This window comes from Melanotaenia boesemani, chromosome 7 (assembly GCF_017639745.1).
Source record: "Melanotaenia boesemani isolate fMelBoe1 chromosome 7, fMelBoe1.pri, whole genome shotgun sequence".
NCBI classification, from domain to species: domain Eukaryota; kingdom Metazoa; phylum Chordata; class Actinopteri; order Atheriniformes; family Melanotaeniidae; genus Melanotaenia; species Melanotaenia boesemani.
In genome coordinates this window covers 30,900,362-30,923,855 of record NC_055688.1, presented here as the reverse complement: position 1 = coordinate 30,923,855, position 23,494 = coordinate 30,900,362, and the positions used below count along the sequence as shown (strand labels likewise).

The 23,494-nt window shown below is 40.2% G+C and overlaps 2 protein-coding genes across 9 annotated transcripts; both read left to right on the top strand.

The window, feature by feature from the left end:
- The first annotated feature begins 527 nt into the window (after positions 1-527).
- On the top strand, positions 528-6,687 carry stc2a (stanniocalcin 2a). The gene is made up of 4 exons (XM_041991211.1): positions 528-866; positions 2,811-2,953; positions 3,499-3,710; positions 3,914-6,687. The coding sequence occupies exons 1-4, from the start codon at positions 728-730 to the stop codon at positions 4,275-4,277; spliced, it is 858 nt and encodes a 285-aa protein (XP_041847145.1). The 5' UTR covers positions 528-727; the 3' UTR covers positions 4,278-6,687.
- A 3,722-nt stretch (positions 6,688-10,409) lies between these two features.
- Positions 10,410-20,253, top strand: LOC121643139 (cytoplasmic polyadenylation element-binding protein 4-like). Of its 8 annotated transcripts, none has more exons than XM_041990397.1 (12): positions 10,410-10,523; positions 11,460-12,579; positions 12,712-12,810; positions 13,532-13,622; positions 14,964-15,014; positions 15,659-15,682; positions 16,031-16,207; positions 16,310-16,399; positions 16,491-16,609; positions 16,743-16,857; positions 16,940-17,121; positions 17,280-20,253. In XM_041990397.1, exons 2-12 carry the CDS (start codon positions 11,515-11,517, stop codon positions 17,505-17,507), a joined length of 2,241 nt encoding a protein of 746 aa, XP_041846331.1. In that variant the 5' UTR covers positions 10,410-10,523; positions 11,460-11,514; the 3' UTR covers positions 17,508-20,253. The 8 variants fall into 8 exon arrangements, with proteins under 8 accessions (XP_041846331.1, XP_041846328.1, XP_041846329.1 ...); XM_041990394.1 differs by having other exon boundaries at positions 13,529-13,622; XM_041990395.1 differs by having other exon boundaries at positions 10,410-10,543; positions 13,529-13,622.
- The last annotated feature ends 3,241 nt before the right edge of the window (positions 20,254-23,494 follow it).

Here is a 23,494-nt window from a genome sequence, read left to right as displayed (position 1 = left end):
GTTTGTTTAAGATTATCAGGCTGCAGATTGTAAGGTTACACTGTGCAGGTAATGTTCTTTCTGTGCATTCAAATGCTTTGTATTCAGTAATTTAGCAGGTTATACTCTGGCAGTATTTAGAATAGTATCTAGAGTATTTGGACACATATTCATTTGTTTTTTTTCCCCCCAAACCTTCCCATATATAAATCTGCCTTCACATTAAGCAAGAATTACCTTGCAATACAGCTTATGCAAATTATTTGACTCTAAATGTGGAATATGTGGTCCAGAGGTTGCAATTTGATTTATAGTTTTGAGTCTTACAGATTTTGGTTTGTGAATCCCTAAAGGAATTTTACATTAAACTTACTCATGAATATTGCTTTATGGGTCCAGTTTTTATAGCACAAAAAAAGGGGACTTTCACTGGACACTCCCCTAAAACCTTGGACGCGGATTTCTGCGTCTCTGATTGGCTGTAATGCTCCAACCGACAACACCTGCTTAACTCCTTCATCCAAATTGACACCCGGGGCTCTCGGAGATATAGGCAGCATCCCTTCCAGCGTATGCATTCAGTCTCACAGCTGCCCCATAAGACACCAAGCCGCAGCTGCGCTGATCACTGATCCAAGGTGAACCCTCGCACAGACACAAACACGCGCGCGCGCTAACACCCACGCACTCACTCACACCGCCGCCGGATCTTTTGCTGGGAATAGAGGCGCACACTGTCCGAGACGCAATGTTGGTCAAGCTGGCCGTTGCGCTGCTGGTTTTGTCAGTGCTGGAGCAAGTAGTGGGATCGGATAATATTGATATTCACGACAGTCCGCCGGAGAAGCCTGCGAGCCAGAAAGGACGCCTCTCTCTGCAGAATACAGGTAAGATACGAGTGTGAATTAAAATGAGTTTTTTTTAAGTTGCTCTCAGATGTAAACCTATGTGGGGTTCGCCCTGGACACGTGTTTCTGTGGCTGCAAATTAAAGCTGGCAGGAGGAGGAAGGGGGAGTGGGGTGGGATGGGGGGAGAGATTGCACGTTAGGGCAATTTCTGAAATCCGCCGTCGTGACATAAATCCAGACGTTTCACGTGAGTGGCGCTTTCCGAATCCCGGGAAATGTGATAATTTGTCAATACTCTCAAACAGAAATTTAATACGTTAGTAAACTATTAATAGAATGGCACAAGGTAATAATAGGTAACGCATACGGCAGCACATCTAGGTGAGCGTGCGCGATGGTGTACGTGTGAGCTGTTATCTGTAACAGAAAAAAGGAAAGAAAAGTTTTTCTTTTCTTTGCATTTACAGTGTCGCCTGATTCCAGAGAGTAATGATGGGTGATGATGTGTCCAAGCAGGTTAGCAGAGCAGTAGTTTTGTGGCAAGGTGGTTTGTCGGCGCTGAAGACAAACTGGGGGTGATTTATTTATCTTTTGAGGAAACTGTCTTAAGACAAGTGGGAATCGACTAATCGACACAAACCTTTAACACGTTAAAGTTCAACCTTTTTCCTAACCTGTTTTTTCTGCTGTCATGCCCTCCAAAGACAGCATTGCTCTCATTGACCGACTGATACAAACCTGTCTCTAATTGTTATCTGTCTCGCACTAAAAAATGGGGACAAACTCCAGTGCGGGTTTCACAGCAGAGACCACTAGTAACACCACTGTGTAATTCAATGCACGTTGCGGCCGAGCTCGTACGATCCAAGCACATTCCCGTGATGCCAAAACAAGCACTACTGACAGCGGCTCACTTTTCCTGCGCACTAAAGTTCAGCTCCGTGCATACAAACCCGTAGCTGCTCTTGCCTCCCCCTCCCAAATGACACCCCCCACCCAACACCCCCAAAACAGAGGCTCTTTGTTGACAAGCTTGATTTCTAATATGTCACATTTAATCCTTTATTTTCTTTGGTCAAGAGCGAGGTTCCTTTGCGCAACCGGTGCGCAATGCCTGCTGAAACAGAAACATTCTCGTGCCCATCAGTTATCACGAGAGTAAATTACGGTTACTTTGCTCATCATTTGTGGCGGAGGGGGAGGGGGTTAATCGACTAATTATAACTGGACGTGACCTATTGGTCCACAACCGAATCTACCACATTTATTTAAAATGAAAACAGGATCTTAGAAAGGATGCATATCCATTTCTGACAGGTTTTCCTTGTGGCCACATGTTTCATAGTACCTAAGATACTTTACTTCCTTATGATCTTGGTTGAATGTGTTTTAAGTATATTAAAAGGGTAATGTAAGAAGAAAGTGGCCCTTAAAGACCAGTCAGTGGAACTGATATGTCTTTCTGCCTACATTGCTGCTATAAGGCACCTCTCATAAAGCTATATGTTTTTTTTTTTCAGTTTGTAACCCATGTCAGTGCACATTAGCAGTAATGAGAGACTTGATGCACATGTAGTGGATAGATATAAACTGAAATGACTGCATTTGTGGTAGTAAAAGGCTGTATCTGCAATGCACCATCCCCTCTCAATGCTACACAGTGCAGATGGATTGTGGTGCAGAATGACACAGTAATATCTGTCACCTAGTCTTCCTCTGCAGGAATCTCTCAGCCTAAGAAATTAGACTTCTCTCCACCCTCCACCCCTTTGCACTTTTTTTCACTGTCAGACTCTTAAATCATAAGGACACAATTGACTGCCTCTGAGAGTGCAAATGGTTACACACCACATAAGCTTAGAGATTTGTGCTGAAGTGAAGTTGTGCTTTCAAGCCATACGGTTGCCAGCACCTTTGAAAATTGTTGTCTCTGCTGTGAAAAGATGATAAGGTCCCTCCCCTAACCTGTTCTCTATTTCCAGCTGAGATCCAGCACTGCCTGGTGAGTGCAGGAGATGTCGGCTGTGGTGTGTTTGAATGCTTTGAGAATAACTCCTGCGAGATACGAGGGCTCCAGGAAATCTGCATGACGTTCCTGCACAACGCTGGCAAATTTGACTCTCAGGTACTAAGCTAATCTGCCTGTTTGCAGAAATGGTGTAACCAGAGGCAACTTCCCTTTTCATTGCTCTTCTACTCTACACACATCTTCTACATACCTCAAAACATCTGTTTCTTCTCTTTTTTTTTCTTTCTGTAAGTGCATCATTAATACATTTCCCTAATAATCTCTTTTTTCCTTTTTTGGGAAGTGAAATTGTCCTTTAGTGGATGGATATGTGTACTGTTAGAACAAGGGGTCATTCGCCAGCTGGCCTGAAGCCCGGTTAGCTCTCTTTTCATACAGCAGAGATTCAATCTCTCGGGCTGGACTGGACTGGTGTTAATAAGCCTATGGGGTCATATATTAGGAATTTACATATTTGACAAATTCAGAAGAAATATTATCTATAACACCCCACAGAACTGTTGAAATGCACACTTCATCTCCAAAGTACAACATGCTTGTTAGAAGCATCACCATTAACTTGAGGCAAATTATCTTCTTGTTCTTTAGCAGATGCATCAATTCAAGGGATTTCCAGTGACCTTGTCTCTGCTTGTACACAGGGCAAGTCCTTTATCAAGGATGCTCTGCGATGTATGGCACACGGTATTCGGCACAAATTTAGCTGCATCAGCAGAAAGTGTGTGTCCATTAAGGAGATGGTGTTCCAGCTTCAGAGAGAGTGCTACATCAAACACAACCTGTGCTCTGCTGCTAAAGAGAATGTGGCTGTGATGGTGGAGATGATCCATTTCCAAGATCTTTTTCCTAAAGGGTGAGCGACTACTCTGGTTACACATGGTTGAATATGTACTATTATTTTTTAATTATTCCTGAAATTCTCCTGCTTGTTTAGGCTAGTTCTGTTTTTAATTGCACATCCCATTTATTCCTCCTCATTTGCCACACCATGATGAATTGTACTTCCAAATATTTAATCACAGGATTCATGTGAGTAATCTGCTTCTCTCTGCCCAGTCCATATGTGGAGCTGGTGAATATTCTCCTGAGCTGCGGAGAGGAAGTGAAGGAGGTGCTGACGAGGAGTGTCCGACTGCAGTGTGAGCAGAACTGGGGGGCTCTGTGTGACAGCCTGAGCCTTTGCTCCTCCCTCGCCCCGTCCCCTGCCAGCTCCGCCAACGAGCACCGCCGCCACCCTTTGCCTTCCCACCTTGAGCCGGAGCACCCTCGCTCTTCGCGGCAAGGTGAAAAGGACAAAGCCGGCAAGGTGGGCTTCAGCACTCACTCACGTAACCGCAGCCCGGGATCCCGCCGCCACAATACAGAAGCCGGAGTGGTGGCCGGGCAGGAAGACCCCAAGGCCACCGACATCCGGAGGTGAAAGCTCAAGAGACCTTTGACCCCCCCCTTGCTCTCTCTCTCTCTCACACCCACACCCTTCAACATTTAAAGCCACACTTGCAGACTTATGCACACCTCCACTTGATCACACACACAGACACACGTCTCCACACATGCACAAATTCCCAGACAGATGGAGCAGAAGGAAGCAAGCCCTGACCTTTCCTGTTCTTCTTCCGTCTCTCCAGTCATTCCAGCAGTCCCTCATGGTAAACTTGCAGGGTAATTGTGGTGTAGCTCGAACTGTTATGCCAGACTGTAGGCCACATTTTTTCTTTTTTAATTCAATGACAACTGTTATTATCATATCATTATTTCAACTGTTAGGACTGTTTTGGCTCTAATATAGCATTTCTCATATCACACTTATTGTAAGATTTGATTATATTTGTATTATTTATTTTATTCTTCATGCAATGTTGAAATATCAAAATGTATATAGAAATATACTTATCTATATTTATATGAACATGTATAAATATAGTTACAATATGCATTACTGATATTCTAAAGACATAGTATATGATTAGCTGTCTGTTGTTCTCTTCTCAGCATTGCACCATTACACATTGGTCTGTAGATATGTAACATACACCATTTGCTGTTTCAAAGTGGGAATGTGTATTATAAATATAGATACTTGATGATTAAATACAAACTGTACAGGTTTTGTCCAGTTCTGGCACATATAAATCTTAGTGCATGGTGGCTGAAAAGCCAACAAACTTGTGCTGTCTAAAAGTGAAAGTCCACTCTAAAGAGGACGTACATGTAAAACTATGAATATGAACAATTACATCACACTCATGTATATAGATGTGTCTCTTGTAAAACTAGAAATAAGAGCGCCAAGACGGATCTCCGATGTCATCAGTGCTGCTGTATTTGGCGGCACCGAATGGGAGCTAAAAGAGCAGATTCCATTATTTTGGATATATTCTTAACGTAGCATTTTTCTCTTTCGTTGTTAACAAAGCTTCGAAAGCTGAATCTCTGAGATACCAGAGATTGTTGTCAGGTGTTCAGCTTCAAGAGATGTTGCTGTTCACAAATTGAAATCAAACTGTCAAATGTAAAACGTTCTCTTTGAGTTGGTTTTCCACTCAATTGTCAACGACCATTAATGTGCAGCCAAGAGAAGAGGGTTTAGTTTGAAATGTAAAAAAAATGATAATAATTCACAAAACAACAAGGTGCCTAAACTTGTTAATGTCCACAGTGACCGCTTCTCTGTGATTTAAGTGAATGGACGATTCTTTGTCAGGGGAAGATTTAAAGTTGAGCTATTTTTATGATGGTGTTGAGCTACAAAAGTCTTAGATTTTGCACTTTGGATGATTCTTAGTTTGTGTTGGACTGCTGCAGCTTGAGAAAGAAGACCATTTTACCAGAGTAATCACCCTCTAATCAGAGGCTATATTTCATTTGAGCAACCTGGTTTTCCTTATCAAAGACTGCATCCCCACATGGCTCCTTAGGACCAGATTTGAGCCCCTTTCTTCATCCAAGCCATGCTGCCCTTGTCTGGGGTCCCAGCAGGCAGGAAAGAGGCTTGACAGACACCTTCCAGATCGCTGGCCGTCTCTAAATTAGCCTTTTTTTCTCCCTTTCTGGTCTCTTACCTAGTTCAGACACGAAGGCCTGTTATTCTGCCCGTTAGAGCCGCAGGCAACACAGCAAGGACCCAGGAACTGGGTTAAGTCCACACACAGGGGCTCTGGCGCTGTTATTCTAAATGTTATATTTACCGAGGCCACCAGAGAATTCCTCTGGGCCACAGCCAAGAGCCAGCAACACAGGGAGGCAGAGAGGAGTGGAGCAAGAGGGAGAGCTTAATGTCTCTTTTTAAAATGTGATGATTCACTCTGTCTTAACTTCTCCTAGGACTCCTCTTCCTCTATTAGGTCACAGATAGGAACTTTTGACCATTTCAGGCTGGTCACATGCCTTAGCTTTAGAAGTGTGGCATGTTACATGCTGAGGAGTGCTTGGTGCAAAAAGCAGATAAAACTCAGATTTTGTGGCTCTGTTCAAATTTTCTCATATTTTAGTTTTCTAGATTTACTTAAGTCAGATAAAAGTTTTTTTCCCAGGTATTTATAGACTGTTGTAATTAAGGCTTTCAGGCATTTTGTTTTTCCTTTTTTTTCTTTTTTGTTGTGAAAGTTGGGGTTACTGTTATATCCCAACACAAGACATAAGCTAATCCTATTAAGAATGTACTGTATGTGTGTAAAATGACAATCTGTTCCGCTCTGTCATTAGGTTTGATATGGCTTTTTGTAATAACCTAGTGGCTCAAAATTGCTTTTCTGTATGTGTTCAGAGGAAATTAAAAAAAAAAAAAAACTAACCGTTTCCTTCATCGTTAATGCTCCACTGCCACATTATTTGCTTTCCTCCGTTAAGCACAAGGACTCTGATTCACTGCTTCAAAAACACAGGACATTGTTTAGAATCTGTAACTCACTTGTAAGGGCACATGGCCCTAACAGAATCTTTGGACTTTTGAGGTTGGATGTATCATCTTCTCATTAAAGTATTTTGTGTCATAAAACAACTGGTGTTCTCCAAGATATGTCTTAGTAGAAGTGTAAAGAGGACCTTAAAGAGGCTAAACTGTCGTCTAGCTCTGAGCAGGGCAGCAGAAAGGGCCTTGACGTCTCAGGTGTACACACAGGTTAAAAGACACCGTATTCTTGTTTGACTTGCCGACTCCTTCCTGACAGTGAAATAGAGGCTATGTTTAAAGTTTCAAGGACTGGAAATATCCTCCCTATTGAGAGGCCTAAACAGTTACGTCAGCAGCTCTGGATTGTGTGCAATGCGAGAGGTGGGTTTTGGGTGTCAGTTTTTATGAGTTGTCCCAACAGTGTACACTGCCTCACCAAACATTTAGACAGTGCTCTCATTTGAAAGGTAGCCTTCCAACTGGTGTTTGAGGGCTCACAGTTATTCTTGAATTGAGTTAAATATACAGAGTTGCCCTTATGGTCTATATATGGGGGTTGGTCACACAAATCCTTCCTTTTTTCACTTTGTATGAAGTCTGACAGACACGAAGCAACACATCACGTCATGACATACCATGCTGCTTTAACATCAGCAGCTCTGCAGTTACTGATCTCCAAGTCATCTTTGAGCATGTAGGGATGCTAAAACACCACTGGGTGGTGACATGTCTCTGCAATCTAACACAAGCAGATGGGGAAAAGGCGCAGGTGTTCGATTTGTAACAGGACTGATTTGAGCCACCAGATTGAAGCTACATAAATTCTTTAAGAGCAGAAACCAATAACAGCTAAGTATTTTGCAGGTCAGACCTCATTTTGAAATGTTACTTTATGGTGCATTTGCTCCCAAATATCCTGCTTTATCAGAGGTTTTACAAGAAAAACAAAAAAAAAAAACTAGCCAACTTAAAAGAAACCACAGATGTGACATTACACCAGTTTTAGACATGACAGCCAGTTTACGCTCATAAAGGAGTGTTAGAAGCTCTGAGAAAACAGTAAAATCTTCAAAAAAGGAAACAAAAAAAATCCCCTATTACATGGTTGTCTGTGATATTGTGTTCTAAAGGTTTTTATTTAGGAGTCTCAGAGGGTTGAACAAGTGATACAGTCATGCTGCTTTATGGGATAGTTTCATTTTTGGGTTTAAAACCAAATGTCAAGGTAACTTTGGTAACTTTTTTGGGGAGGGGCGGGGGCTTATAAGTAATTTGCATAATGACTTGAAAATTATTTACATACTGTGGCATACTCCTAAAGTGGGCTTCAGTGTTGGACCTAGGGACCCTTCAACATGTTGACTGTGGCAATGTAGATTTCCTAAAACAACAGCTCCCCCTGTTCTTCACTATAACTTTCTTCAAGAATGGTTGTTTTGTTGTTTTGCAGTCTTAGGTGTTGCAGTAGTTTCACTTGAATCCTTTTATACATGGCAAAGATTCAGTTCAATCTCTTCACATTGCTTCACAGCTACTTTTAGTACTGGTTTGAACTGCTATGCTATCATTCTCAACCTTTGTATTTATATTAAAATGGCATCTATAAAGAAATTATCCAAACAGAGTACAAGCATAATCTGTTTATTGTAAAAAGCAAGGTCACAGTGCAATTCAAGAAAATATGCTGTGTCACACTCTGCTTCTTACAACAATACCTGAGTCTGAGATAGATGACCTTGCCAAACAATAGGCAGTTAGCTGGACCAGAAATTTCCCAGCTTGCGTGGTTGGTATAGCAACGGAGCTCTGTCAATATTGGAGACGACCATCTGAGAGGAGGCTGAACTGCGTAGGGAGACTGTACGTCTGAGCAGAGAAACCTGAGAAAGCTGGCCTCAGGCGCTTTGTAAATGCCCTGTGCTCCAGAGTGAACTAATAAATTAATCACTGAGTGCCTAAGTTACACGAATTAATCATTTAAGAACCATTTGGGGTGAATACCTGAACCCCATTTTTTGTCTCCTTTTAGGCCTCAAAAAACAGATCTCCTGTATTTAGGCTACTAAAAGCAGTTAACTGGTAGCTAACTGGTATCATGTGCTGTATATTGAATAGTCACGTCAATGTGCTTGGCTTCATAAACAGAGTGGAACCTCCTTACCGCAGCACAATTTCACCGGTTGAAACAGAGAGTGGTGCTTTCAGGGGAAAATAAAAATGCTGACACAACTCAAAAGGTTTACAGTATACAACAGCAAAGCGAGTAAAACATAAATAAATAAATAAAAACCCTTAAAACACAGTTTTACACCCATGTCAATCCAGATGCTAGTTGAGAATATTTAACCTACAACATCTGGACAAGTTGTATGTGATTTCTAAGAAGAAACTAGGAGCTCAAGACACAATTGCTAAACCACCCCAACAGGCCCTGCAGAGAGTGGGGTGGGGTAATATGTTCGACAGCTACTACAGGATACTAATGAAAGGTGGGTCTGCCTTGGGGGACTGAAGCAGTGTGTTAACAAGACTGACTCAACATGCAAACAGTAAACACTGCTTTAAAGAGTTGAGAAGAAAGTGAGTGAAAATGTGTTGCCTTTCAGCCACTTTATCTTTCTCGAGTACTTTCTAAAACCAGTTAGTCTGCTGGCATTGTAGTTTGTTCATTGTTTTTAGGACAAACAAATACCCGGGAAGCCTCTACTAGAGTCCTTAGTGGACAGTTGTAAGATATTATTTTTTGAGCTTGTTTTAAACCTCATTGTATTGTTAATAGCAGCCCGGTTGCTAAATTCTGTTTTCCCAGTAGGACCCATTGTACTTGTTTAGTTTTAAACACTCAAAGTTGGTTAATGCATATTGTGGGTGACTAAACTACATTTGATCAGGATTACATGTTATCTCCTGACCCAACAAGAGGGCTGATAATAGATCAGCCTCTGAAAAGAGAAATAAACACAAATCAGTTTTGCCAAAGGTAGACAACAGATGAGAGAGCCAGCATAGCCACATAAAGATGTAAATCTATGTTCTATTAAATGAAGGCATGATGTTGGTATAATAACAGCATAGCACAGATCTGACCTAAGTAAAATTAATGTACTCTAATGCTTGATTATGCTCTGAAAATAGCAGCAGCTTAATTTAATGAGATTGCTATGCTGTACTCTGCTGCAGATCCAGGTTATCCAAGCATCACTTACCCATCCACTCATCTATCTATCTATCTATCTATCTATCTATCTATCTATCTATCTATCTATCTATCTATCTATCTATCTATCTATCTATCTATCTATCTATCTCTTTCCTTAGTTAAAAATTTTCTTGGCTAAATTAACCCATCTTCAGAACATATGATTGCAAATAGTAAAACATGATTTTTAAGCATTTAAATTAATCCACTTTTGTAAATTTGGACTATTTTTCTTTGATCGTCAATGTATTTTCACTACAAATCATCCTACTGATTTCACATCCTCCTTATTTGGAAAACGTATCTGCTATTCATTGAAAAGTAGTGCTGTGGGTGTTAACCCTGAGCAATTATCCAATCAGAAGGTAAGATCTCATAGAAATGGGCGGGGTTTCAAAGGGGAACCCTTCCACACAGTGGCTGGTGAATAGCAGGGAAGGCGGGGCTTGTAGACGGAAGTGTCTCCCGACTGGCCCAGCTGTCATCTAGAAGAGAGAAGAGACCATTTACACCGGCTGCTTTGGAAAAGCAGAAAAAGGGAAAACGCTAAAATATGGCAACATCAAAACGATAAGGTAATGACGCCGAACTGAAGGTAGCTATACCCGACATATAATCAAATATACTTGGTTGACAATACATCAAAGTAGCTGTTGAGATCGCGTATCGTTTTTTCGAGATGTGAAAATGATGACAAGGACTGGTAGGCTGTGTGACATTGAACATACAGGACACGAAACAGCCGAGGTCGTTTAAAGAGCCATACACCATTTCTAACTTGTCATATCCTGGAAAATACATACCACTGATAATACTGCTGTGTACGTTAACGACATTTTCGAGGGACGTCACAGCACCCGAGTTCGCTTATTGCCTACTAGCTGCTTTGCAAATATGCTCAACGTCTCTGCGGTTATCGGCTGTTATGCTAGCCTAGCGGCTTGGTGAGGGGAACTACCCTAGATGCAGAACAGACAGGAGACGTCATCAACATTTTCCTGTATTTAAATGGTTGCGTATGAAGAGGTCATTGCTGGAAAAGGAGAGATTAGTCGGTAAGTGTACGTGCTGCAACCCACCACAGCACTCGAGCGTTCATGTTCGCACTGTAATACAGAAATGTCCTTAAAAACTGACTGCTTGGCTCTTCGTGATTAATCGGGCGCATGGAAGGTGGTGGAGCAGCTGTTAGCTTGCTGCTAGCTGCGTAACGACCTTTGGAGACGCCAGCCTAACCAGCTCAGACTGTTAACTGCCTGCTCTGGTTAGGCTGGGTGTTTTCCGTGGTTGTCTGCGCGCTGTAGTGTTATATTTCACCCAGGCCTCCCATGGCCACGCCAATGATTTAATCTCATTGATTGCATCACAAGACCAGGCAGGGTGCAGCCCAAGCACATTCACTGCGTTTGGCAAGGCTTCTGTTTAGTCGCTTTTAGTGATCAGATTAATATGACAAGTTTAATTTTTTATTTGTCACCCCTTTGTCCACCCCTCTTGTGTCCATATTATAGGTAAAACAATACGGTGAAAGCCAAAAGTGAACTGAAAATTTACTGGGTTTCCTAAATGGGGGACTACGGCTTTGGAGTTCTAGTGAAGAACAGCAGTGGTAACAAATCTGCTTTCCCTGTAAGGATTCCTCCTCACCTTCAAACCCAGCACCCTCATCACCCCTCAACCCCCCCTAGCCCCCCTTCCTTCGTAAACAACACCTGCTCCACCAATGGGGGCAGTGCTTGGCTGTTCCCTTCTGTAGCACAGCACAGTAACATGCAAGATGAGATTCTGGAGTCAGACAAGTCCAAGGCCTTGGACCTCCAAGACATGCAGGAGAAGTCTCAGGTCCAGACCCAGCCGCAGGCCCTGTCTCCGAGCCAGCAGGAGCCTGGAGGAGGCCTAGGAGAGCTTGAGGGAGCTCTTCCTGAAGATAGTTCGTTGGAGAAAGGCTCCTTGGAAAACAGCGGTGGGAAGGAGAAGTTGAGGATGGAGTCCCCTGTGCTAAGTGGATTTGACTACCAGGACAGTCTGGGAATGGGTACCAGCTGTGCACAGTCCACCTCCTCTTCATCTTCTTTGACCAGCTTCAATAATTGGTCCCCAGCTGTCCCATCCACCCAGTCTCCAGTGGTTGGGGAAGATGTTGGAGGGTTCTTTGGACCTGCTGGCTCCAACACCAATGGCGCTCCTTTACTGTTCCAGAACTTCTCTCACCATGCTGGCCCTGGCTTTGGAGTGGGAGGTAGTTTCTCAGCACAGATTGGACCAGTCTCCCAACACCACCCTCCTGCACCTCATCCCCAGCACTACCACCCCCATGGCCAAGGAGTTCCACAACAGCACCGACGCTCCCCAGCTAGCCCTCATCAGCACCAGCCTTCCTTTCCTCCGCATCCCCACCGCACTGGACCATTCACCCAACTGCCCCACCTTGCTCCTTCTCAGAACAAACCCCCTTCACCTTGGGGTAGCTACCAGAGTCCTTCCACTCCCACATCCACCTCTTGGAGCCCAGGTGGCTATGGTGGATGGGGAGGCACACAGGGGTTTCGGGACTACCGGCGGGGAGTAGGTGGAGGGATGACGGGCCTTAACTCTATCTCCCCACTTAAGAAGTCCTTCCCCAATAACCAGGTAGGTGATATAACTCTGCTCATCTTTGCACAGATGTGAAAAGATTATACTAAAATATTTGCAAAAATATGAGGGGTTGTACATGTAAATGTGTTTGAAAACTTATATGAAACTTGACCATTTATTCTACAGGTTCCTTCGCAGAAGTTTCCTAGAAATACCTCTGGCATCAATCACAAGGGCTGGGTGGAGGACAGCATGAGTCGCAATGACAATGTTTATCCTTTCCAGGTGGGCACATAACATAAAATTAACCTTAAGGTATTTAGATTAGTATAAAAAGAGCTAAAATGGACTTCATTAACTCTTGTGAAAATGGCTACAGACTTGGACTGTGGCCCCTTTTATAAATGTAAATATGTCTTGTGTAATTTCTTGGGGCAAATTATGATGAGGCTTGTTAACATACTCATCTGTGTCAAATGTAATAAATAAGCCTTTTAGCGAAACAGGATACGTCATAGCGCAGCTAACTAAATGGATGAATTGTGTGAGCGCTTATGTCTTTGGTCTTATCTAGATCACTTGGTTAAATGAGAGCAGTCTTATCATCTGGTGTGATCACATGTCTTTTTCTCTTGTCCTGATTTTAAAAAGTCTTGTGCTCCTTTGCAGCTTTGCATGCCCTCAACTGCTGTTTATATAATCAGTAATGCAACTTCACTTCTAATGCATTTGGTTAAATTTTAAGGATGCCTATTAATAAGCTTAAGTAGTATATTTACATTTCTACTGCGATCAAATACAATTTTCTTTTCTTTTTGTACTAGTCATAGAATTTAGGTTCCATTTTCAGATTTCCACTCATTCCTCAACAGGGCTGGTTTTATTTTTCCTGTTAGTAGGTATTGGCACCATTGCAAACTATATTAAAGATGTTTCAACCTGTACTGCTTAACAGGTGAGGAGGGAAGCGATGAGACATAACTGTTGTCTTCTTCCCTTTCAGCAGGAGAGAACACGGCCTTTCGATGGTTTCAGCATGCAATCTCTGGAGAACTCCCTGATTGACATTATGAGGGCTGAACAGGACTCCTTAAAAGGTTGGTTCCCACACTAACAATTGTAAGGAGAGGATTGTTTATCTCACTGCGGGCTGCATACAAATTCACAGGTTTTTGCGTGTAATTGACAAGAAGTACAGTTTGGCTATCATTTCACAATCCTGCCAGTATTAATTGGCAAGTTTACTCTTATGCATACGTACTAAAATGCAGAAAATATCATGCACTGTTCGAATCATTTGTACTTGGGATGTTGGCACCAACAAAGTACATTTTGCAGTAAAATTCTTGTTCAAGAAGGACTGGGCATCTAACTGTATGAGAGCAGAGTCTTAGAGTACAGTAAAACAATCTTTTCTTTGAATTTGGAAAACCTGTAGATCAACATGGAAATTTATTCACATTGATAAATATGCTCTTAACATAACTTATCCAAGAGTTCTTAATGTCATCCGAAAGTCATCTGGACTTGGAGACATTTAAAAACTAATACTGCAGTTCATTTAATTTTTTTTCCATGAGGGCCAATATGCTACACTTTAGTGCAAGATTACCAACTGTCCTGCAGGTTTTAGATGTTTTCCTGCTGCAACACACTTGATTCAAATTAATTTAAGTTCTGCACAAGCCTCTTAATGACCCATTAATAATTTGACTCAGATGTATTGCAACAGTTAAACATGTAAAATCTGAGGTCCAAGCTCAGTAAATGTTTTGATTGTGCGTGCAGATGCATCTGTTTTTTTTCTGACATTATGTCAGGGGAAATGACAGTACACAACACAGACAGCAGATTGGACAGAAGGAAGATACGGGGGGAAAAAAGAGAGAAAGATTTGTTCGCACGTCCAAGTCGAGTCTCAAGTCATTGGAAATGCTACTTAAGTGTGACTCGAGTCAGTCTCCATCTCTGCCACATGCCACTGTTTCATTTAAGTTTCAAACCAAGGTGGAGGATTGTGATAAACATTTCATTTCAAGTTTCCAGCTGATTTCTATTAAACTTTGTGGATATTTAGGACAATAGAAGAGCAGGAACCCTTAAAATTTGAGTACTTTTTTTTCTTTTTTACTTTTGTTTTTTTTTTTACGTGACTTCAAATTAACTAATAAATTGCATACTGAAACAAAAAGTAGTGAAGCACACATCCTGTATTCAGATGCACATTTCATCTGTATTGTAGTTGAGGCACCATTTGATTTTTCTGTTAAATTACTCATACTTTTTTTGAACTTATCCTTTTTCTTGTATATTACCCCAAACTATTCCAACATCACTGAGCTGGGTAGCTGTTTGTATGTGAGGAAACAGAAATTGATTATAAATAGCATTCCAGTTAACATCATGTTCTGAAGTCTTTACTGTTCTTATCATGTCAGGACGCTACAGCTTCTCTCACCAGAGTGGTGATGGGCCTCTACCTATGAATGGTATGTAATACAATCCATAGGACTCAGCTCAGGGCTTGAAATTGATGTCTGCCACAAGATAAAAATTGTGGGTGTTAAAACAAATTTTTCAGAGCTAAAAAATATAGAAACATGAATGTGTGGGTATTATAGGATGAGACCATAAATGCGCCTCATCTTTGGTAAAATTTTCACTTGTCCATTATTGGATTTCTATTTCTATTTAGTACAGTTTATACATATATATATGTATATATATGTATATGTATGTATATATATATATATATATATATATACGGTATAAATTACTTTTTTATCACTTTGGCAAAGGATCAAACTGAATAGCTCTTTAAATAGGAACGTAATGTTGCTTTAAACTGAGTGATAGCAGAATGTGAATAAAATGCACCACAGATGCACTGTCTAAAGCAAATGGTGTTGATATTTTGAGCAGAACTTTTTGGTGTTTGTGTGTGTGTGTGTATGCTTAGTTTGATGCATGCTTTTTGTTTTGCATTTAGTGCTACATCTAAAGTTGCTGCTAACTTAGCTGGTGGCTCAGACAGTACATTTCAAGCCCTGGTAATATTTTTACATGTAGTTAAAAAAAAATGTCTGTTTCAAAACTCTATTTCAGAAGGGTTTTTTTGTTGTTTTACATGCAGCGAGAAGTTATGGCAGAAGACGAGGTAAAGCTTGTTTGTGTCTTGATGAGCTCTGTGATCATTTTGTTTTGCCTCTCTCTGCTAGATTTTTGTCGGTGCCAGTAACTGTTTAAATGGGACTAAGATCATTAATTTGCATTGGATATAATTTTATACAGGCCCTCACACAAGAACTAGAAGGGATTAATAATTCTTTTGCTTCTACCTGGTCATGAAATACAGCCCTGATGTCTGCTTCTTATTCCATGATATCCATCTATTTGCATTCAAACTTTGATTCATGTCATTCCCCTGCCCCTCATCAAAATTCTAATAATTTTTAACCTCAGCTGTGGTGAACCAACATTTTGATCCAATCTTTTTCTCCTTCAGGCCATTCGTCTCTGTTTCCCATGGAAGATGAACGCTCTTTTGGAGAAGATGAGTCAGGTGACCATGGACTTGCTGGCCTTGGTTCAACCCACTGTTTCCCTCACCTCAACGGTGAACGTGTGGAGCGTTATTCTCGTAAGGTGTTTGTCGGAGGGCTGCCCCCAGACATAGATGAAGGTGATGACAAGTTCAGATTAATCTTTCCATTTCAAATTTCAAATATGCAACCTTTGACATGCAATACTGTTACTGATTCACTAACAAAGTTCCCCTTTTCAGATGAAATTACTGCCAGTTTCCGTCGATTTGGCCATTTATTTGTAGACTGGCCCCACAAGGCTGAGAGCAAGTCTTATTTTCCACCAAAAGGTGAGACGGGTCAGCCAAACATTATATCTGTGCCCATGTGCGGCTATGATTTCTGTGCTTACTCATTGTTCTGGCCTTGCAACATTTCTAGGATATGCATTCCTGCTGTTTCAAGATGAGAGCTCTGTCCAGGCTCTGATTGATGCCTGCATTCAAGAGGATGGAAAGCTTTATCTGTGTGTCTCCAGCCCTACTATTAAAGATAAACCTGTGAGTTAGTTTGTTCTACCTCTAGCATATGTGTTTTGAAGTAAATTTGCTCATCAGTATTACATGTTGTCTGTAAATCAAAAAGTCTCCTTTTTTTGCCTGATGAAATATTGTTTCCTCTTGGTTTTTATAGGTCCAGATCCGGCCCTGGAACCTTAATGACAGCGATTTTGTAATGGATGGCTCTCAGCCACTGGACCCGAGGAAGACCATTTTTGTAGGAGGTGTTCCGCGTCCACTACGTGCAGGTACACAAGTGATTAGATCCCTAAGCTTAACTGCATGTTAGAATATTAAGATGTTAACTTATATTGTGTGTTGCTGTTCCAGTTGAGCTTGCCATGATCATGGACCGTCTGTATGGGGGAGTGTGTTATGCTGGGATCGATACAGACCCTGAACTCAAATATCCAAAAGGCGCAGGGAGAGTGGCCTTCTCCAATCAGCAAAGCTACATTGCAGCCATTAGTGCCCGATTTGTTCAACTGCAACACGGGGAGATTGATAAACGGGTAAGACAATCTGATGCCAGCAGCTCTACATTCAGCCAAAAAAATGTGCATAAAATAATAATTTCCACTTTTCCAACATGCTGTAGTTTGTGCATTAAAATTTTTCTCAACCTCCATTTTTTTTTCCTCCCCATCACCCACATCTTCTGTCTTCTCAGGTGGAAGTGAAGCCATATGTCCTGGACGACCAGCTGTGCGATGAGTGCCAGGGCACCCGCTGTGGGGGGAAGTTTGCTCCTTTTTTCTGCGCCAACGTGACCTGTCTGCAGTACTACTGTGAGTACTGCTGGGCAGCCATCCATTCTCGGGCCGGGCGCGAGTTTCACAAGCCGCTGGTGAAGGAGGGAGGAGACCGACCACGACACATCTCCTTCCGCTGGAACTGAGGCAAGGAGGGTGGAGGGGTTGGGGGGGAACAGGATCGGGGAGCGACTGAGATATTAGGGAGGGGGTACGGGCTGTGATATGAAATATAAATGCACTTTTCTTTTAAGTTTAATAAAAAAAAAAAGATAATTTATTTTATTTTTTATTTGGCCTTCTAGAAGAAGCAAATGCTAAGAAGAGTGAAATCCCATTTATGTTTTGACTTTAAGTGTGCATGAGCATATGGATGCATTAGATTTGGATTTAGTTTTTTTTTCTTTTTTTTACTTGACTGCTTTTTTCCGTTTTTGGTATTAGCTGGCAAAGCTGCTTACATTTGTTGTTGAAAGTAACATAAAATTTAAGTGGAGGTTCATCATACCTAAATCAGTACACGAACTATGAAAGTTTAATTTAAGAAGGGTGCATTTTCTTATTTTTGCAGGATTAGAGAAGAACTGTACCATTTACCAAAGGTTAAGTGCAAATTGTAGGAACTCTGTTTCAGATGGATGGATTATTGAGTTTTTCAAGCAGCTCAGTGTATAGCATCTGGCCACGTCACAAAACAAAATCTCCCCTCGGTTTGGCACACGTTTAGATTGATGGCATGAGTTTTTAGGACTTGGTATGAAAGTCAACACTTTGTAACCAGACAGGGCAAACCAAAGATTGGCCTAAATACATCATCAAGAAAAAAGAAAAAAAAGTGGTTGATCTAAGGGTTTCAGGATAATGTCCTCTTGTCGTGCAACAGAGGAAAGGCTGCAGTTTCGGTTTGTGGGTTTCAGCTGATAGACACAGCCCTCAGGGCTCAGGTATTGGCAGTAGTATTTATTCACTTTATATCGTCAGGGATATTAGCACTGGAAGCTAACATGCTAACGTAGTACTAACTAATGGGAATGCACAGTCCAGTCTCCCTGAGCTGTCCTCATGGTGTACCACTGCACGCTCTGCTGTGACTGGAGCTTCTATCACAAGTGTTGTGGTTGGATATGGTAGTAGCTAGAATTTGCTGTCACAGAGATAAAGATATTATTTTATACATGGCCTGCTGATTTTTGTACAGTGTTTTATAGCTGATTATTTTGTCATGAACATATATACATTTATTATGCACTACTTTTTCTAAATATTTTTTTCAATAGTCATTTTAGGCACATTTTTCACAAATGGGAGAACTCCTTTTGCAATACCTCATTTTTTTCACTTGGTGAAAAATAATTTTGTACCTTTGTTACTAAAAGATCTGCATTTATGGTAAACTTCATTTAAAAAAAAATGAATGATATAATTTTCAATTAGCTTTTATATATTTAAGTGCTGGTAAATCTAAAAACTGTCTGATGCATTGGTGTGATTCTGTAGATTTAAAAACAAAAAAAAGGAAAACAGAATAAACTTTAAAAAAAGAGGCTATCACTAGCCAGTCGTATACAGATTCTCCTATCTCCTATTAAACATAATTACAGGATCCTAAGGCATGGCAAGACCTTTCTAATCGGATTTTGATAGTCTTGAATATAATCTGATATTTTGCTCCTAGGTGTAGTAAATAAGATTATTATTATGATTATTATTATTAGGGTAAATGTTTTGGCTTTGGTCAATGTGAAATCTTCCCTTCTACCACTGGAGTGGATATCAGCTGTATGAATATTTAGATCCTCTTTCTGAGAATGCCTGTAAGTTCTACTTATTCTTGGCATGCATAAGTGATAACATGGCTAGTGATAATGCAGGACCTAATGTAATGCACTAGACCTTTTTCCTTTTTAACCTTTTCTTTTTCTCTTTGAGATAGCCTCTCTTGTAGCCTCTCTTTTCATGATTGAGTCTGCCTTCCTTACACAGACATGATGTTTATGCAATATACACCGTGACAACACTTTTGGATGTGTTTTTGTAATGTGGAGGACACTCAGTAGGACATAGATGAGGAGACTTGATCACTTGACCCCCCCTTTGTGATGTGGCATGCTTTGGGACATAACCTGAATGTGATTTAATGTTGCAAGTTATCTTTGAGCCATTATGTGCAATACTTATTCTTTTTCCAGAAACAGTTCTCCGCAGTCTAAGTCATTTGATCCATATAAATCATGCAGTCTTTTTACAAACTTTTTGTTTCCTGTTGTTCATGCTGATGTCTGCAAAAGAAAAAAAATAATTTATACCTGAATTTATTTTTAAACATTAGTTTTGTGCTTATTTACTTATTTTGCTACTACCATGCTACTGTGATTGAAAACATTGTATATACTAGGTCGATAATGTATTTAGCATTTGCTCTATTTTCAACTGAAATTGTATAACTATCATTTGGATCAGATTTTTTTTTTTTTTTTGGGGTGATGTGTTAAACTCTATGTCTAGTTTTTCTAATTGCTGTAATGTGCTCCACATTTTCACATGAAAAGAAAATTGATTGTCTGTTAGTATTACGTGATTGCAAAATTTCAATAGTTTTTAATTGAATGCTGGGAAGGTTATTTATTAACTTTTTTTTTTTTACCTGGTATCATTATGATTTTTATTAAGTCATTTCACATTTCTATGTAAGTTCTTTTTCTTTTCTTTTTTTACATTTTCTTCCTGATTTAATTTACGCTACAATACAGACATCAGTTTTTATAGTTGGTTTGTAGTACTGAAGTAAAAGATTTAATGTCATATATTCATTTGCTGCCAACTGTAACTGTATGCATACATTTGAAGTATTTGTAATGTGAGAAGTTGAACGAATAAAACAGCTGTGAGGAAGAATATCTGCGTAATGTTGGCTAATGTTAATTGATGTGCTAATTTAAGGTATTTCAGGGAATTGGAATTGTGGATCTACTGGTGACCTGTCCAGGGTGTACCCTGCCTCTCGCCTGGTGCCAGCTGGGATAGGCTCTCGCTCCACTGCAACCCTGCATTGGAATAAGAGGGGATGGATGGATGGATGGATGGCTGGATGGATGGATGGATGGATGGATGGATGGATGGAATTGTAGACCAGATATTGTGATTGTTATTGCATATCTGGTGAGTTAGATTAAATCAGAAGTATGCACCCTCCTGTCTTTTGTCAGTTTTAAAAAGCTAAGAACAATAGTGATATTGTAGTACATGCTGAACATCTTCACTCCCCCTAAAATGGATTCAATTTATCCTTTTTTTTTTTTTCCCATCTTATTCTATCTCGCAGTTGATGGCACTGTTGATTTCTGCAGCTTCCATCACTATAAAAAGGAAGATGTGTGAAACCATCAACATACTTAATAAATAAAAAGAACAGCTGCTGCTGCAAGACTCCAGCAACCAGGCTTTTGTGGTGATGTAGCCCTGACTAAAAGGCTTGGGAAAGCACAATATCAACAGGGACCTGGGTGACTTTCAGAGCATAATGTGCGTCTCTTACATGAGCAAAATTAAATTATTGGGCAGTAACCCTCAACAGAAACCCGGCACTGAACATCACACAGTTCTAATATGGTGAGGGCAGTGGCATTCCTAGGGGATATTTGCCTATGAGACATTAGATGAGGAGAAATGTAAAAAGCATATTCGTATTGACATATAAGTATAAACTGTCCAGAGTGCTAACTGGTTCAATATATAAACTTAAAGCATCACAACAAACTAAAAGATGCTTACATAAGGCTTTCAGAAACTAGCTGAGCATTTCTGGAAAGACTGGAAGATGGCTGTGCACCCTGTTGAGCTCAAATGATTTTAGAAAGAAGAATAAGGGTAGTGGATGTTATGCCAGGACTGACCATGCACGACCTGAGGCTGCCGCAGGGCTTTAACCAATTAAGTAAATGGTAAGTGTAAGTGAATACTTTGGTCTATTGCATTCTATGTGAAGTATTTTTCTGTACAATTTTTCTAAATTCGTCCCAAAATAAGCCCTTGTTTTCAGAATATAAAACAGCTTTCAGTTTGAAAGATTACCACACGTTGGCCGCTATATTATTAGGATAACAGCGCCACCTGCTGGCTGGTTTCAGCAGGGTAATTTAAATGCATCGCCCTTTACTTCGAGAGTCACGGTTGGAAAAGATGCCCCCAACTAAGACTGTATATGTGCCTCGGTTTGGGTCACAGTCGGCCTCCAGTCAAAGAAACGAACCGGGAATGGACCAGACCGAACCCTCCACTCGGTGTCATAAGGACAAGCGTCAGGGCAAGCGTAGTAAAACTACGCAAGAAAAAATTAGTCGGCCTGTCTTAAAAGTCAAAATAACCAAATTTAATCCCACTTTGCTCGTAAAAGTGACCAAAGATGGCAGAACATCGACAAAAGTTGCCACAAAGCCTGCGAAAGATACAACTAAGACACCTGGAAGCCAAAGACGAGAAACGCAGCGTAATATTACTTTTTAAAAAATATCTAATAAGTGAACCAACAAGCTGTTGTTAGCTAGCTTATGTGTGTGCTTGGCCTAATGTTAGCTTAGGACTTTGGATAATCGAAACAAATTAAGTACATTTTGCGGTTGAATACTGAGTCTCAACTTAGATTATTATTATTGTTATTAATATTGCTATTTTTAAGTAATAAACGTAGTGGCTAAAACTGGGATATTAGATTGTTTCTTTGCGTTATGTAAAAAAATTACATTCGTTCATACAACGCGTCTTTGTTTAATGGTAAAATCCAGAAAAATTCTTAAAACAGCTGGTAAAAAATAGTAACTGCAGTTTAAATTGAATTAAATAAAAATACTTTATTTGCTCCAGAGAGAAATTACAAAGGGAATGAAACTGAAATAAAGTTTGTTACTGTTTCTAGCTAATTATTATAACACATTAATGATTTTACATAACATTGTTAGAAACTTAGGTCCTGTCTTTGCAGTGTTGCTCACAAGATTATTTGACAAGGCTAACAAAACCTGTTTCACACAAAACTTATGAAAACAAAGGATAAATAATGGACTGCAGCAGGACAGGAAGCAGCCTTGTATTAAAATGCTGTGCTGATGTCGCTGTTGTCAGGTGCCAACCCTGTGTCTGCCCTTGCTGATGGAGATGTTTTCTTTTTCTCGCAAAGCTCCAACACAACAAATGAGAAGGAAAAGGTAGGCTCTGTCCAAAGTATATAGTGTGTGAAGATACTAACTAAGGAAGATAAGAAAAAAATTGTGTGTGTGTATATATATGTATAAAATTTATATTAGGAGTGGGAATTGTCAGTGGAGGGAAGTTAATGTTTTTAAAATGACACTTTAACTTTAGGTTGGTTCAGTTTTGACCAGGGATATTTTCTATTTCTTTTTCTTCTGTTTTGAATTAAATGCAACTAAATGCATTTTCTTAGACATTTCTAGAGCTAGAGTTTACAATATTAATGTCTATATATTATTTGATTCAGTTGTCCACTAAAATCCTTTTAAATTAAAACATTTTGCTTTTGGGGGCAACTATTGTAATGTGATTACTCAAGATTAATTAATTACAAAGCCTCTAATTAATTAGATAAATTTTTAAAATTGAGTTCCACCCCTAATATATATATATAATATGAGAGAGAGAGAGAGAGAGACTAAAACTACCTGTTTTTTTGTTGTTGTTGTTGTTTGTTTTTTTCCTGGGATTGTGTCTCATGTCCTGGATAGGCCCAGCTTTCAGTTCTTAGGACCATCTCCAAGATGCTGGAGGAGAACGAACTTATCAGAGAGAGACTTGCTGCCTTAAGGCAGGGAATCTGAATCTGTGTGGTTCAGAAAGGCTTGGCTATAGAAGACCACTCACCAGCACTCATCTTAAGTCATCTTCAGTGTTTTCCAGATCAGAGTTCTGACTAGTGGGTGTTTAAGTTCCTTAAGTGTTCAGTATATGCACAAATTGGTTGTTTTTACAGCAATCTGCATAGGAAGGTATTTGACCAATGGAGTTTTTTAAAAGATAATGTCCATTGGTAAGTTATTTTGTTGAACAGATTCCTTTAATGGTCTTTGTGATTTCATTTTATTTCAGTCATGCTTTAAACAGTCATAATATGGGCTGTTAA